Source organism: Dermacentor silvarum, chromosome 1 (assembly GCF_013339745.2).
Source record: "Dermacentor silvarum isolate Dsil-2018 chromosome 1, BIME_Dsil_1.4, whole genome shotgun sequence".
Taxonomy (NCBI): Eukaryota; Metazoa; Arthropoda; class Arachnida; order Ixodida; family Ixodidae; genus Dermacentor; species Dermacentor silvarum.
This window is the reverse complement of record NC_051154.1, coordinates 180,121,532-180,138,335: the sequence shown is the minus strand read 5'-3', so window position 1 is coordinate 180,138,335 and position 16,804 is coordinate 180,121,532. Positions and strand designations below refer to the sequence as shown.

The 16,804-nt window shown below is 47.1% G+C and overlaps 1 protein-coding gene across 1 annotated transcript in view; it reads left to right on the top strand.

Annotated features, from left to right (window-relative positions):
* Positions 1-10,614: 10,614 nt before the first annotated feature.
* LOC119436473 (Golgi-specific brefeldin A-resistance guanine nucleotide exchange factor 1-like) overlaps positions 10,615-16,804 on the top strand; it is a 97,042-nt gene continuing 90,852 nt past the window's right edge. Inside the window, 4 exon segments of the mRNA XM_037703324.2 lie at positions 10,615-10,636; positions 10,924-11,029; positions 11,156-11,354; positions 14,836-15,063. Of these exon segments, the coding sequence (XP_037559252.1) occupies positions 10,934-11,029; positions 11,156-11,354; positions 14,836-15,063 (523 nt within the window). The 5' untranslated portion in view covers positions 10,615-10,636; positions 10,924-10,933.

Here is a 16,804-nt window from a genome sequence, read left to right as displayed (position 1 = left end):
GAACGTACACAGTCGCGATCACCGTATAGTCAAAGCGTTTTATGAAAGACGGCTACGCCAATCGCGGGGCGCACACAAGCGCTTATGCGCTCACGTGGTCACCAAGGTACGTGACCTAAGGTCGACTAGCGCAAGAGAGAGAGCGGGGGCTCAGCCGGCCGGGAGGGAGGAGGGGCCGTGCGCTCAAAAAGACAACGACGCTCGACCCAATGCTGATGATGATAGTTTTTTCTTCTCGCGGACACCATCCTGGGGGACCCTTAACAGCTTTGCTGTAAAAAATCTAGAAAAAGAACTGATAAATATGACCCTTCGTGGTGCAGAAAGTCGCACTCGTCGCAATGCGATTTCTACCATCGGCGACGGCTCACACCTGAACAACGGCCAACAAGAGGGACGCAGTAAAAAGGAATTAGGATAGGGGAAGGTATACAGCGTGAAGAAAAGTCAAGATCGAGAGACTATTTGGTATATTTACAGTACTTGGAAATTGACTATTAGAGCAATTTACTCGGGACATTTGCATCGTATGCCATTAGTGCATGACATCTAGTGGGTAGGATAGGTCATTGTTCCATTCCATGGGTCATTATGGATAGATTGAGATTCCAGAAATTTGAAGGGTCCCCAGTTTTATTCACGGGCCAGTGTGGAGGCGTTTTTGATGTGGACGCACAACTTTCCCCGCCTCCGCCAGTCTCCCAGCTAAGCGCGTACGTAAACATATCTGGCATGTAGAGATCTGGGCACCACTCACGCGTCTGGTGTTTTGCGGGCTCTTGTGTATGGGTTTAGATTTATAGCAGAAAGATCCAAATTAACCTTTTCCACGCGTTGGCTGCGCTGCAAAGCTCCGCTGACCCTAAAAAATGTTCGTCCGCAGACCACAATCATAAGTAAAACGAAGAGCTATCATAGTGTCACGTAGTAGTGACGCTGAAGAAAACAGTCGTAAAACTGTGTACGACGAAACTGGTTGTTTATTGGGCGAACCTGTGCCCACAAAAGCAAGGTACACTCAAAGCACAACGATAGCGGCGAACACAGTCGGCGATCGTCGAAAATCTGATCAGCGGCGAAACGCGTCGGCTTTTATACCTGAGTCATCGAAGGTTCCAGATTAATCCCTGATGCCCGCGTGTCTTCCAGAAAGTTCTAGACAATTCGCGTCGCTCATACAATCAGATTACATGGGCGTCGGTGACCACAGACGACGGATAGAAGCATCGATAACGTCCTAGAAGCTTCCAATGCAGGCGCGTCCTGCGCCGAGCGATAACGTTTAACATTTGTCAGCCAATGTACCAGTGAAAGATAAACATGTGTACGTGTCAATACCCTCCCCTTAAAAAGCATCGTCCCGATGCTACAAACAAACACAAAAGCGAAAACAAAACCATGCGTAATAAACAAAATAACAAAAAACAATAACAAAATAACAAAGTACCTAAGTTTGTCAGCGGGCGTAGAAAGGCTTAAGACGCACCACGTGGATGACTTCAGGTCGTGCCCGGCGCCGCTGTGATTGCGAAATGCCGTCTGGCACGACCTCATAGTCCAGTGCGCCAATACGTCGGGTGATCTTATATGGTCCGAAATAGCGACGTAACAGCTTCTCGCTAAGTCCTCGTCGGCGTATCGGAGTCCAGACCCAAACACGGTCACCGGGCTGGTACTCGACGTAGCGTCGTCGAAGGTTGTAGTGTCGGCTGTCGGTCCTCTGCTGGTTCTTGATGCGCAGTCGGGCGAGCTGTCGACCTTCTTCGGCACGCTGCAAATAAGTGGCAACGTCGAGATTTTCTTCGTCAGCGACGTCTGGTAGCATGGCGTCAAGCGTCGTTGCCGGGTTCCTTCCGTAGACCAGGTTGAACGGCGCCATGTGCGTCGTTTCTTGCACGGCCGTGTTGTATGCGAAGGTCACGTACGGAAGGATGGCATCCCACGTCTTGTGTTCGACGTCGACGTACATTGCCAGCATGTCGGCGATGGTCTTATTTAGGCGCTCGGTGAGGCCATTCGTCTGCGGGTGGTAGGCGGTGGTGCGGCGATGGCTTGTCTGGCTGTACCGCAGGATGGCTTGAGTTAGTTCTGCCGTAAAGGCCGTGCCTCTGTCGGTGATGAGGACTTCTGGGGCACCGTGACGCAGGAGGATGTTCTCAACGAAGAATCGGGCTACCTCGGCGGCACTGCCTTTGGGCAAGGCTTTTGTTTCGGCGTAGCGGGTGAGGTAGTCCGTAGCGACGACGATCCATTTATTTCCGGACGTCGACGTCGGAAAAGGCCCCAGTAAGTCCATCCCGATCTGCTGGAACGGTCGGCGAGGTGGCTCGATTGGCTGTAGAAGTCCGGCTGGCCTTGTCGGCGGTGTTTTGCGTCGCTGACAGTCTCGGCATGTCCTTACGTAATGGGCGACGTCGGCAGAGAGGCGAGGCCAGTAGTATTTTTCTTGTATCCTCGCGAGAGTGCGTGAAAAACCGAGATGTCCAGCCGTTGGGTCGTCATGGAGAGCTTGCAGAACCTCTGGACGCAATGCTGAGGGTACCACGAGGAGGTAGTTGGCTCGGAGAGGCGAGAAGTTCTTCTTTATGAGAATGTCGTTTTGCAAGAAAAACGACGCCAATCCTCGCCTGAACACCTTCGGCACAATGACGGTCTTGCCTTCCAGGTAGTCTACAAGGCTCCTTAGTTCCGGGTCGGCTCGCTGTTGTTCGGCGAATTCGTCGGCACTGATTGGTCCCAAGAAAGTGTCGTCATCCTGGTCGTCCTGTGGCGGCGGTTCGACGGGGGCGCGAGACAAGCAGTCGGCGTCAGAGTGCTTTCGCCCGGACTTGTAAACGACGGTGATGTCGAATTCTTGAAGTCTCAGACTCCATCGTGCGAGGCGACCTGAAGGATCCTTCAAGTTAGCTAGCCAACACAAGGCGTGGTGGTCGCTCACAACTTTAAAAGGCCTGCCATAGAGGTAGGGACGAAACTTTGATGTAGCCCAGATGATGGCGAGGCACTCCTTTTCTGTTGTGGAATAATTTGCTTCCGCCTTCGATAGCGACCGGCTAGCGTAACTTACAACCCTTTCTAGTCCATCAGTCCTCTGCACAAGCACGGCGCCGAGTCCTACGCTGCTTGCGTCGGTGTGGACTTCGGTATCGGCGTTTTCGTCGAAATGCGCAAGTACTGGCGGCGATTGCAGGCGTCGCTTCAGTTCTTCAAATGCTTCGAGTTGCGGCGTCTCCCACTTGAACTCGACGTCGGCCTTCGTGAGATACGTCAGTGGCTCTGCGATCCGTGAAAAATCCTTGACGAAGCGCCTGTAATAGGCGCACAGTCCAAGAAATCTACGCACTGCCTTCTTGTCAGCGGGCAGAGGAAAGTTGGAGATGGCCGCAGTTTTCTGAGGGTCGGGGCGCACTCCAGACTTGTTGATGACGTGGCCTAAAAACAAGAGCTCCTCATACGCGAAGCGGCACTTTTCTGGCTTTAACGTGAGTCCGGAGGTTTTGATTGCTTGAAGAACTGTTTCAAGGCGCCGCAGGTGTTCTTCGAAGCTTGAGGCAAACACAACGACGTCGTCCAAATAGACGAGGCAAGTCTGCCACTTCAAGCCTGCCAGTACTGTATCCATGACGCGTTGGAAAGTCGCAGGTGCCGAGCAAAGACCAAACGGCATGACCTTGAACTCAAACAGTCCGTCTGGTGTTATAAAGGCCGTCTTCTCCCGATCCCTCTCGTCGACTTCGATTGCCAGTAGCCGGTTTTGAGGTCCATCGACGAAAAATACTTTGCATTGTACAGTCGATCCAAGGCGTCGTCAATCCGTGGGAGGGGGTATACGTCCTTCTTCGTGACCTTGTTGAGGCGACGATAATCGACGCAGAAACGTAGGGTTCCATCCTTCTTCTTCACTAACACCACGGGGGACGCCCACGGACTCTTGGACGGCTGGATGATGTCGTCGCGTAGCATTTCGTCAACTTGTCGCCTTATGGCCTCGCGTTCGCGCGCCGAAACTCGGTACGGGCTCTGACGCAATGGGCGGGCATTTTCGTCGGTTATGATGCGGTGCTTGGCGACAGGGGTTTGTCGAACTTTTGACGACGACGAGAAGCAATCCTTGTATTGCAGGAGCAGAGCTTTTAGTCGTTCTTTCTTATGCCTGGGAAGGTTCTGATTGACGTCGAAAGTTGGTTCAGGTATTATAGTCGTCGTTGCGGGTGCACTGGAATCCGTGAAGGCGAAAGCACTGCTGGCTTGTACTATTTCGTCGATGTAGGCGATCGTGGTGCCTTTGTTAATGTGCTTGTATTCGGGGCTGAAGTTCGTGAGCATCACCGTTGCTTTCCCTGCACGTAGCTCAGCTATGCCTCTAGCGACGCAAATTTCACGGTCGAGCAGTAAGTGATGATCGCCCTCAATGACGCCCTCCATGTCTGCAGGCACTTCGGTGCCGACGGAAATCATTACGCTGGAGCGAGGCGGAACGGTGACTTGTTCTTCAAGCACATTCAAGGCATGGTAACTTATGCTTGTATGCGGTGGTATCGCGTTGTGCGTTGAAAGCGTTATCGACTTGGACCTTAAGTCGATGACTGCACCGTGTTGATTTAGAAAGTCCATGCCTAGGATGACATCCCTGGAGCAGTGCTGCAGGATTACGAAGCTCGCCGGGTAAGTGCGGTTGTTTACCGTGACTCGCGCTGTGCAGATTCCAGTCGGCGTTATTAGGTGGCCTCCCGCTGTCCGGATATCGGGTCCTTGCCAGGCTGTTTTCACCTTCTTCAACTTGGCGGCGAACGGGCCACTGAAGACGGAATAGTCGGCTCCAGTGTCGACGAGAGCGGTGACGTTATGGCCATCGATGAGCACGTCTAGATCGGTAGACCGGCGTCTGGCGTTGCGGTTAATTCGTGGCGTCGGATCACGGCTGCGTCGGCTTGCTCTGCTGCTGCTACGTCGCGTCGGAAGGTCTTCTTTCGGCGGCGAAGTGTTGTCAAGGCTGTTGCTAGGCGGCGTGCTGATATCTCGTCGTGATGAATCGCGAATCGTCGTCGTCGACGGCGTCGGAGGATCTTCGGCATTGCGTCGTACAGCAACCGCACCTCCATCGGTTGCTGCCTTTAGTTTCCCGGATAGGGGCTCACGGACCGGCCCCGGGCTGGGCCAGTGTATGGTCGGCGCTGCGGCGACAGGTAACGTCCTGGTGACGGCGAGCGTGAGGGTCGTCGTGGTTGCCACTGGGCTCCGGCGAGGTAGTCGGCGATGTCACGTGGCCGCTCGCCAAGCTGTGGACGCGGCGCGTTGACGGCGAACCCTCGTAGGCCCATCTCGCGGTATGGGCATCGGCGGTAGACATGACCAGCTTCCCCGCTGTGATAGCAGAGTGGGCGGTGGTCGGGGGGCGCGCCAAATGTCCGTCTTTCTCGGGTAGCTGCGCTGGGTGACGGGCGGGCGTGCTGGCTGCGGCGGCGGCGGTGGGCGACGGAACTGCGGCGTTACTTGGCCCTGGTGCGAGCGTGAAGGAGGGCCTTGACGACGGGCAACGGCGGCGTAAGTCAGCGCTTCCGGCTGGGGTTGCGGCGATTGCGGCTGCACATCAGGAACTCCAAGTGAGCGCTGAACTTCTTCTTTGACGACGGCGGCGATAGATGCCACTTGAGGCTGCGACCTGGGTAAGAGCTTCTGCAGCTCCTCGCGAACGACTGCTCTGATGGTCTCGCGCAGGTCGTCGGCGCCTAGAGCTTGAGCATCGGCGTAGTTGGTCAGGGCACGGCGGTTGTATTGCCTGGCGCGCATTTCAAGCGTCTTCTCGATCGTTGTGGCCTCGGAAAGAAATTCGGCGACAGTCTTGGGCGGGTTGCGCATCAATCCGGTGAATAGTTGCTCTTTGACACCCCGCATCAAGAACCGAACTTTCTTTTCTTCAGACATGTCGGGGTCGGCGTGGCGGAAGAGACGAGACATCTCCTCCGTGAAGATCGCGATGTTCTCGTTCGGCAATTGCACCCTGGTTTCTAAGAGAACCTCTGCCCTCTCCTTTCGTACGACACTCGTGAAGGTCCTCACGAAGTTTTCACGAAAAAGGTCCCACGTAACCAGGGTGGTCTCTCTGTTCTCAAACCAGGTCCGAGCAGCGTCATCCAACGAAAAATAGACATGGCGTAGCTTGTCGTCGTCGCTCCATTTGTTGAACGTCGCGATCCGCTCGTATGTCTCCAGCCAGGTTTCAGGGTCTTCAGCCGATGATCCACGGAAGGTCGGGGGCTCCCGAGGTTGTTGCAGCAGGATGGGGGACGCTGGGGCTGCCATTGGGGTCGTTGACTTGGCCTTGATCGCTGTGGTCTTCTCGGGAAGAAGTCCGTACTCCGGCAGAAGTCCTTGCTGCCTACGGCTAGCTCGCTGGTCCTTGGTGACGTTGGCGTTGTCCTCCGGTTTCGGGCTTGGATCGCGGCTTTGCGGGGGCGTTCGCTGCATGAACGCACTAGCACCTCCACCAGATGTCACGTAGTAGTGACGCTGAAGAAAACAGTCGTAAAACTGTGTACGACGAAACTGGTTGTTTATTGGGCGAACCTGTGCCCACAAAAGCAAGGTACACTCAAAGCACAACGATAGCGGCGAACACAGTCGGCGATCGTCGAAAATCTGATCAGCGGCGAAACGCGTCGGCTTTTATACCTGAGTCATCGAAGGTTCCAGATTAATCCCTGATGCCCGCGTGTCTTCCAGAAAGTTCTAGACAATTCGCGTCGCTCATACAATCAGATTACATGGGCGTCGGTGACCACAGACGACGGATAGAAGCATCGATAACGTCCTAGAAGCTTCCAATGCAGGCGCGTCCTGCGCCGAGCGATAACGTTTAACATTTGTCAGCCAATGTACCAGTGAAAGATAAACATGTGTACGTGTCAATAGTAAAAACCTGCTACGGCTGTCATGCTACCATGCATTCCCAAAAATTTGGTTCTGCCGTGGCTTCGCGGAATTTTTTTACTTGGAGGTGAGCGGTTCTCCAGGACAAGGTTACAGCTGTGGCCCCCACCACAAACGGTGGGCAGCTATATAGCGATGTTTCATAGCTCACTACTGCCCTAGGTACGTGCAAGAGCGTCAAAGGTTAAATAATGACCTTACGCGTCTCGACAGCCCACCGTTGTCGGAGGACGTTATTTTAGGCCCTTGGCCAGACACTCAATCAAGTTTCAAGGCCATGCAGGCGCTACTGAACTTTTTAAAAAGTACGGGCCTGGACTGTAGGCTTTGAGCATGCCAAAGTGCTTGCCATATGTTTCATATCCTCCTTCTCTCATCATCGTCACCCATCATGCGCCTTTTCTTCCCTCTTTCTTTCCCTCTTCCCCTTCCCCCAACGCAGAGTAGCTGGCTAGAGGAATTTACCTCAGGCCGACCTCTCTGCATTTCGCATCATTAAACTTATCTCTCTCTCTCTCAAAGCGGCCGAGGCGCGATGGCATTCACTTTTTTATCATACTGGGATCCTATAGCGCTAAAAAGACGAGGGCGGGCATAAGAGCGACAGAACACGGCGGCCCTACAACTCTCTTTCACAGACAATTCGAAACGCAGAGCTCTCATGGTAAAAACCTGCTGAGGCTATCATGCTGCCTCCGGCCATTATATTTCGGTTTTCTTATCCGCGTACTGTTCCGAGGAATTTGGTACTGTCGCTGCTTCGCCACGGTTAGAGTCGTGGCGGTCACAGGAACCATGGCTGTCAGCGGCAAGCCGGAGGCGCATTTATCACTCTAAACATTTTTACACTTTTATGGGTGTATAAAGGGTGTTCGTTTGTCCCATGGCTAACACCCTCACGTTTAAGGGGTAAGATCAAATTGTTGGTGGGAACCACCGATGGCAACTTGTTTACCGACCTTTCTTTGCAAGTAAAAATGATGACAGATGTAACAGGAGAAATAAAAAGTGCATTAAATAAAGTTTCAAATCTATCGCAGTCAAATTCTCCCGTCGGATATTTCTGTGCGCCCAAGGCTGTCAGAATGATTACATAGTTTTCAACTACGTCTTTTGTCATCGCACGTCAAGTTAGAGCTCCGCTGTCGTCCTCTATAAATGTTTAAGGCCCTAACCGTAAGGGTGTTAACCATGTGACAAGAAAACACCTTTAAGGGTGTAAATGGTTTTAGAGTGTACAAGACACCAGCACCGTGTCCTCCAGCAACCTAAGGAGGTGCCTGAAGGCAGCGCTGTGGTGGCGGCCGAGGTAGGCCGGGGAACAGCAGTTGCAACACCGAGACCGCAGGAGTTAAGGCCCAGGCGTAGAAACGATGTGGAGTCAGAAGCCATCTCCTTGGAGTAAGCTGGGCTCTCCGCTGTCTCCGCAAAGGGTGTTCCGCTGTTTCAGAATAAACTTTATTTGTTGTGGAGGTAGCGTTCCCGATGGTGAAGTGGAGAGAGTGACACAGCTATTTCTTCATCCTCTTTCCTATCCTGCTTTTCGCATTTTACCGCTGGCTTCATTTAGGTTATTTCATGTGGGTGATGGTTTATAGGTATTAAGCTGCAGAGAAGCGGCAGCCCATCTTAGCAGCTAGCGGCGTGATTGCGCTCTCCAGGCGCAGCTAGCATTTTCCCCTTCTGTAGCATTGGAGGTAATACTCTCTGGTACCGGGGTTCGAAACTACTCAGGACACTGCAAATTTTTTTCTTCATTTTTTTTAATGAACTCGCAAAACACTTCGGGATTCCCGCGTAGGACGCTGGCGGACATCAAAACGACTATAGGGGGAATGAGCCAGGAACAGCTATCGTTGTAATTGGCTTGTCAGATTGTGGTTTTGGCACGTAACACACCAGAATTTAATAATTTCATGTAATTTGAAGGCCGGGCCCCGGTCGAAGCGACATGAAAAAAGCGCCAGGAAAAAAAAGTTTTCGTACGTGCGTCCTCTTCTCATTGCACTGATAATAGTGCAACGCCCGCGTAATGTGGAGGTTGTGGGCTCGGCTCCCACCGGCGACAAGTTATCTTTTCGTGCACTTTCATTTCTCTTTTCTTTATTATTTTCTACATTTCAATTTGAACTACGTACAGCTAATTTCCTCGATGATTTCCTTGGCTTCATTGTCTGTTTGGCTTTATATGGTCAGGATTAACAAAATCGAGTGCCTCGGTTTCCCTTCTTCTCTCGTTCATATGTATAATATATAGGCAACACGCGTACCTAGCGTCCCTACCACGCGACACACTTCACTTGATTCACGCGACCGCGCATATACACAGTCTCCAGGACCGGCCCACTTGACATATTGCCGTCTGCGGGATCCAGCCCAGTTTACTATAATTTCACTATCTCCAAGGCTCAATTTATGCAATAGAAGTATAATGATATAACTTAAATTGAACGTATAAAATGAATTATAGGTCCCAATAGATCCAGTAGAAGTACTCATCATGATATAAACTTAATTTATATTTGGAGTACTTATTGCTCCGGAAAAATTGCTGACCGAGTCACACCAAACACCGAGGATATTTATTAATTATGGGGTTTTACTGGCCAAAACCACGATCTGATTCCGGTCACGTGTCTTATCAGGTTTATGCTTTAGAACGCATGGTTGCTTCTTTGCCAGTTACACTCAGCAGCTACGTCAGTGGCCAAAACCGGAAGCCGTGCAGGGCCTATGTTTGTAATCAGTGAAACGGTCTATAGAACAGAGCGAAGTCACCAGCACATCTGTGGGGGTAGTACAGATGCCACTATATATAAGCTGCGATTCTTTATATGAGTGCCTTCCTGTGTGCGAATCATTTGGCAAGGCGGCAGCAACAGCAGCATGCAGCCGCTGTCAGCAAAGTCTGGGATTGTTCGTTTAGAAAGCTTCGCTTTAAAATTAGCGGTTGTAGATTTGCAGAACAAACCTGCTCGGTACACAGAAAACAGTGTGCATAACTACACCAATACATATGACACATCTCATAGAACAGGCCTGATACACTGTACTCGTATCAGGTCTGTTGTTGCATAATCCAATTAGATCAAACTAATAAAGTTTCTCTATTACCCCCCCCCCCCCCCCCCCCCCCCCACCGTTAAATATGAAAACTACCTGCCTATGGAAACAAAAACGGAAGTGCACAGTTTTGACGGAAAGAGATTCATGTAATGCCCTATATTGGCTGAAATGCAGAATTGTTTGTAACCGTCTGTGCACTCAATGATACAAAGAACTGCATCTTAAATTTCGCGCCTGTGGTGTGTTTAGTAATAACAATTGTCACATTTATTGTAAATTATAGCAAATAATGACTTTTTATTAAAAATAATGTAAATATTGTGAGCGTTAAAGGTTTTATTCAAAATATATTAAACAGATATTTCGTACCGTCATGGCTCACCCTTTGAGGTGACGTTCATGCGCTCATGGTGATCGTGATCGGTTTCTATAGCTGCTGTTTCCTTTTTTTTTTTTAAATTTCGCAGAGCATATGGCTTGAGTAAGAATTTTTAGCAAGTTACCTCTGCAAGTGGTATGTATTGCTGTTTACATTACTTTTACTAGCGCCGACCCTGCGCCTGTCCTCTGACGTGGCGCGGTGGCTCAGCCTTGCGTCACAGGTTTTCATATGACAGTGTCCAACGCCAACTCGGGACTTGTAAGCTGGTAATTCTACAGGAAAACACTTGATCTAAAGATTTAACGTCACAAAATAAACGGCAGATGGTACAATTTGGGTTTTACACAATGTGGTGTTCGATAATTGGAGCAGACAGCTGGAAACAGGCTTGATGTGCGCTGTGTCGGCTGCTTTCAGTGCTCGCTGATCTGCCAAAACCCTGTGTTCCTTAGGCTGCATGACACGTAGAAAGAAATGCTGCGGCCCGACAACTCGTGGACAGCCTACTAATTATGCTTCTGTATCGATCTATTTAATTTCAGCAGAACGAGCAGAATGTATGTTCCGGAAAACCACATCTACATCATCGCCGGGGAGGTAGCGGTTATAACAGCCGCCTTGAGACGGAGTAATACTGGACAGAGCAATCAGGTATTCCCTGAACATTGCTCACAATACGAAGCAGTTCATTGTGATGCAACAGTGGATAATGATTAATTCGCGCATTGGGCATCCGCGATATGTCCCCGTCTTCATTCATGTACACTTATTTTGCAGGCGGAAGAACATGAAGCCCTTAATCGCAGTTTTTCCAACTTGAAGGACGCTCTGGGCCGCTCCACTGATATTTCAGACATCGAGCCAAGCGTGTATTTTGGACCTTTCTTGGAAGCCATACGCTCAGATGACACTAGTGGCATTGTGACTGGCCAAGCTCTTGCGTCTGTAAACAAATTCCTCTCCTATGGTCTTTTAGGTAAGTTCTGCCATTGATTAGCATAATGTCAGCCGGCTGTTCTGCATTTATTTTCCCCTAATGACTTGCATTTATGTGCCTTTTACAATTGTTGATAAACGTTTTAATTAGTTTCACTGCAGCTTTGGCAACTTCTGCATGTCATGCACATGTGATGTTTTTTGGCACTGTTTTATAGACATTTCTTATAAATTCTGTGTCTCTTGTGTGATGTTTACTGTGGCTCTTAGGCAGGTGAGAGGTGGAGTATTTGTGCACTTCCACTTCAATTATTTTAGTATTCATGTCAGTTTAACTATTTGTGCAAGTTTTCAATTGTTGGAGCAGGTAATTGGGAAAACAAGATGCCCTCATGATTATGATGGGAGGCATCTTGTATTCTGCAGAGCATTGTTTTTTTCTGTTATATGGTTCATCTCTGGGTCTCGCCTGTTGTGCGATGGGTACATCTGCGGTGTTATGTTAAATGTTGCGACTTTCAGGTATGCTTATTTCTACTAGCCACAGTGGTCTATTGGCTAAGTTGTCATGCTGTTAAGCCCTTTGAGTGACTAGAGTGACTCTCGCTTGTTCAGAAAATTTTTTGTGAAATCTGTCAAGCATAATTTCACCTTGTTCACACATTTCGCTGATAGTTTTGAGTGCCAGCAGTGAGCCCATGCTCATCCATTCTAGTTTAACAGTGCAGCAAATGTTTGCCTTAAGCTGCTAATAGGGGCCGCAGGCCAAGACTACCAGCAAGTTATATTGTAGACTACTGGTTTCTTGCATGTGTTTAAAAATAGTATCATGTAACAGCGGATTGCTATTGTAATAGTGACTGTGTGGGCTATGTGTAATGGAATTATTGAGTATGGAGGAAAATTTGGTACTGTACAAGAGCATTGAAAGAAACGGTTTTGGTGTCTGGGTACCAAGGTATAAATGGTAAATTGTATGCAATGGATGATTATTATTATTTTTTTTTGTTATTTTCACTCATATGTCAGATATATATGGATTTCCAAAAATCTTTCATATTTCATGCAATAGAAGATAGAATTTTCTGATAATTTTTTTGTATTCCATTTTTCAAGTGGAACTTGTACAGTTTTAGAAGAGACATGCTCATACCTTCTTTTGTGGCACAATATTTGTGGACTTGAAAATGCATTTCACCTTAAAAATCAAGGCCGGAATTCAATCGAAACATTTCACTATGGGGGGGGCACTTCACCCGCATGTTTTCTTCCTAAGGGTAGATAATGTATACTGCATATAGTCCCATAAGGTGTCATGCAACCAGTCTGCAACTGTAATTTTTTCGTAACATTTTTGTCAAAAATTTATAAAGTACTGCCAAAAATTTTAGCATTTAAAAAAAAAAATGGTGCCAAGATTTGGTGCTGTGGCTTATGTCAGTGTGCTGTTGAAGTGTCTTTTTTTTAGGGCTGCACCTTGTATTTCAGTAGATGCAGTGTACATCGGGGCATCCCGTAATTATTTGCCCCCTTCTTTAAAGAGAGAAATTGTTTACATGTGCATTGAGCAAGAGGAATAAGGGTAACCTAGGGGCTGAAAGTCATCTGCCACCAAGGCTGTGAGTGGTGCTGGCTAACACTCCCAGGCCTTGATGTAGTGCACAAATACCCAAGAAAGTGTATCCCTTTCTGACGCCACTCTATCCTGTTGATTGAAAGGTTACTTTTACCGCATTTCTTGCATCTTCAGAATCATAGAAAGTTTACAGCTGCAGAAACGATTAAGAATTTTCAATTCTTTAGTGAGTTCAGTTAAGTTTACAGAATGTGGACTCCATGCGAAAACTCATCACAAGAACATCAAATATGAGAACATCAACTATTTCGTGTATTGAACAGCTTGAAAAACACTTATCCAGCCGCTTGAAAATAATGCCTGGTACATGACATTGTGAAAAACATTGAAAGAAGTGAACCCACTACATACAACAACATACTGACACCGAGCAAAAACACCGAACCGTCTACCTTCCCACTCATTTTACTAAAACATTTTGCACATGTTATCCGAAACTGCAGCACAATTCCAATCATAAGTGTTTCAAGATATATGCGACACATTTTAAATATCATTACTTTCATCAGTGCTTTTGCTGTTGATGCACTATCTTGGTGTATACAATCGTGTACAGAGCGTCTGAAAGGGGTATATGAGGACAGCCGCTGTCGTAGCTCAATGGTAGAGCCTTGCACGCGTAACGCAGAAGATGCGAGTTTGTCTCCCACCTGCAACAAGTTGTCTTTTCTTGTTATTTCTACGTTTTCCCCCTATGCCTTCATTGGCTTCGTTGTCTGTTGACTTCATGTAGCTAACAAAAAATCGAGCCCCTCAGTTTACCTTATCATTCTTTCTTGTTACTTTATGCAGGTACGTGTGTGAGTGTACTTTTTAGCTGCGCACGGTAAACTTTGGGTCCTGAACTTCTCTGTCTTTCCATGTTTTAATGCTTTAGTGAGTGACCCGCTATTGTCAACTATAAATGAACTGGTAAAGGTGTCAGCCGACTTGACAGCACAGTTTCACTCGTTAGCAGTTGTGAAAAAAGATGTGCAGTGCCTTTGCAAAGCTCACTGTTTCAGAGGACGAGAAATGTTGTGCTTGCTTTATGCCATTCTTTTTCATTCAAGAGTTGTTGTGACCTTGCATGAAATGCACGAACTGCATAGCGATAACGAGTGCATCCATCACTAGCGCATGTCATACAATCTCACCTTAATAGAACTAAAATGGTGATTAATACTGCTCTTTTATTTTGTGGATGATTGGCACTCTTGAAGGCATTAGGGCACCTGCTTGCTGGTTTAGGTTTTGTTAGTATGGCCAGTGCGTGATGGAAGACGAAAACACAGTTTAGTGGTGGTTGCAATAGTGCAGAAACAACTTGCCCAGAGCTACATCTTCCTAAGTTGTGCTGGTGATAACTTGCTTCTTGGCTATGCTTTTCTTTTGCATAGCTAAGTTATACCCTCTTATGTCTTTACAGAGAAGGCTATTGTTCTAAAATTTTTTTTTCTGTTTGCTGAAGAATAATTATTCCAGGTATTTGTCCTGTACAATAACGCCAGGACTAATTTTTATGAGATGTTCTGTAGTGTTTTGTTTACACATGCACATTTACTTAACTTTCCCGAAAAAACAAAACAAATCCTGACCACAAGCATCTAAATGAAAAAAAAAAAAAAAAAAACCCACTGTGGGGTCTATAGTTACACATGGGCATCTTATGTGAAGAAACCTTAAAATGTGACGATTCATGATCCAGAAACAGACAACAAGCCATTACAGTTAGCTGTTCACGAGTTAGTTGACTGAATTAAAACATAGCAAAATGAGAAGCCCCGGAAATAAGTTATAATGTTCTTTAGCTTGAAATGCTTTATAAGCAGCTTTATAACCAGTTCACTCTTTTAGAAATTTTAGGTTGGTAGTAACAGTCTTATTGTGTGAATTTGCATTTCAGATCACAGACTGGAGTCATCAGCATCTGCAGCTGAAAGCATAGCAGATGCCGTTACACATGCTCGTTTCATGGGCATTGACCCTGCATCAGATGAAGTGGTGCTCATGAAAATACTGCTTGTGCTGCGATCTCTTTTTCTATCACATGTTGGTGCATTGCTTTCAAATGAATCCGTCTGTGAAATGATGCAATCTTGTATTCGCATCTGCTTCGAGACAAGGCTCAGTGGTAAGTCATTGGTGCAGATTATGATTTATAGTTTAAATTCATTTAGTAACCTTTCACATTGTGCCCAGGCTAATCAGGATCAAAGTCCTGATTGGCATGGACTACTATATACATTCTGAAACTATGCGATTCTGCAAGCAAGAAAAATATTTGCCAGAACTACTGCAATTTCCAATAAAGAACTTTGTTTAGCTTCAGGGGTTACAATATTTTCAGTTAAAGGGGCCTTGCAACATTTTTAAAATATGGTAAATAAACTTTAGTCGTTGCTAGACAATGATTATGTATTGTGAGCCAAATATTTTTCTTGTGTATTCAGCTGGGAGCCCACAATTTCGCTGGTCACTCTGCCAGAGGCCTTTCCAACCACAAGGCTGCTTAAAGCGGTACACCCATGTTATCAAATATTACTACACCCATACTGCAGCACTGCGGGGCATCTATATATTAATAGCACTGAAGCATCTGCTTAGATTCTTCATTATGTAAGTGCCTTCTGTGGTTGCTCAGTGGCTGTTGTGCATACTGATGCTGAGCACAAGGGAATGGGTTCAACTTTCAGTGGCTGCATTCCTATGGGAGTGCAGAAGTGCCTATGCAATACATACTTACTCTCCAGGATTATCTGTACAATGTATGAATTTTGTACCATTTTGTACGGTTACACGGCTGAGGAAAGCACCTCCCAAAAATTTGACTTTCAAATTTTTGTATGCAAGAACTGCCATTGGTCTAGCCACCTAAAGAAGTGTGTAGCTGGAAGAAATTGACATCGTCATCATGGAGTCATAATAAGATTGTAACTAACCTCTATTTCTGCCAGGCAGCAAGGAGAACTTTAGTATATCATGATGCTGCTGCGGAATTGGCTGTGGCCTTCAGCACTGAACTGGACGCTGTAGATAGATGGCCTAATACATTGCCTCTGAGATTGTTGAAAACACTCAATGGCCTGCTTTGGCGTATGTAGCATTGATGATCTTTGGTGCCATGCCTAATACCGAATGTCTACCGAATGGAGAGACCATAAATGGTGGTGCTGTGCTGCCATCAAGACATCTTAGTTGGAGGTGGCTTAACATGTGCGCTAGAATGCTCACTGCCACACCAAGTCTGCAGCAGCACAGTTTATTGATGACTGTCATGTTTACATTGTCCTTTCTTACCTGATAACAATTATTTATAATTTTTTCTGATGGTAGTACACAAGAGGTTCACACTATATAGTCAACGTCAAGAAAAGTAATTGTGTCGCTCAAATTATGAATGGTGTCGTATTCATTGCTGTATATATATATATATATATATTGCTTGATTTTTATGATTGCTTGCTTTTTACTTCTGTTCACCCTTTCTGTGCTACTAAAATTTGTTTTATAGCTTCTTCCTGCCTATGCTATAGTTAAACATTTAGCTCTGCTATGTACACTGTTACTGCTCCTGCAAAGGAAATGGTGGAGGTCATCAGTAAACCTGGTGGTTGCATCTCCAGTGTAGTTTGGCTAAAGCAGAGCAATGAAAATGTATCACAGTGGGGTAGTGAATCTTCTATTTTGCATTGCTTTTTGGCACAGGTTTATTTTAGCCACAGCATGCACATTATTTAATTGAAAGTTGTGTAACTTCATATTGTGTTTGTTTGACTTGCTTGCTAAGGACTTTTTGTGGTGCGAATCTGTCAAGAGGATCACAAGGGGAGGTTGAGCTCATATTTCATGTCTGGTCTGTCGGGATGTGTCAC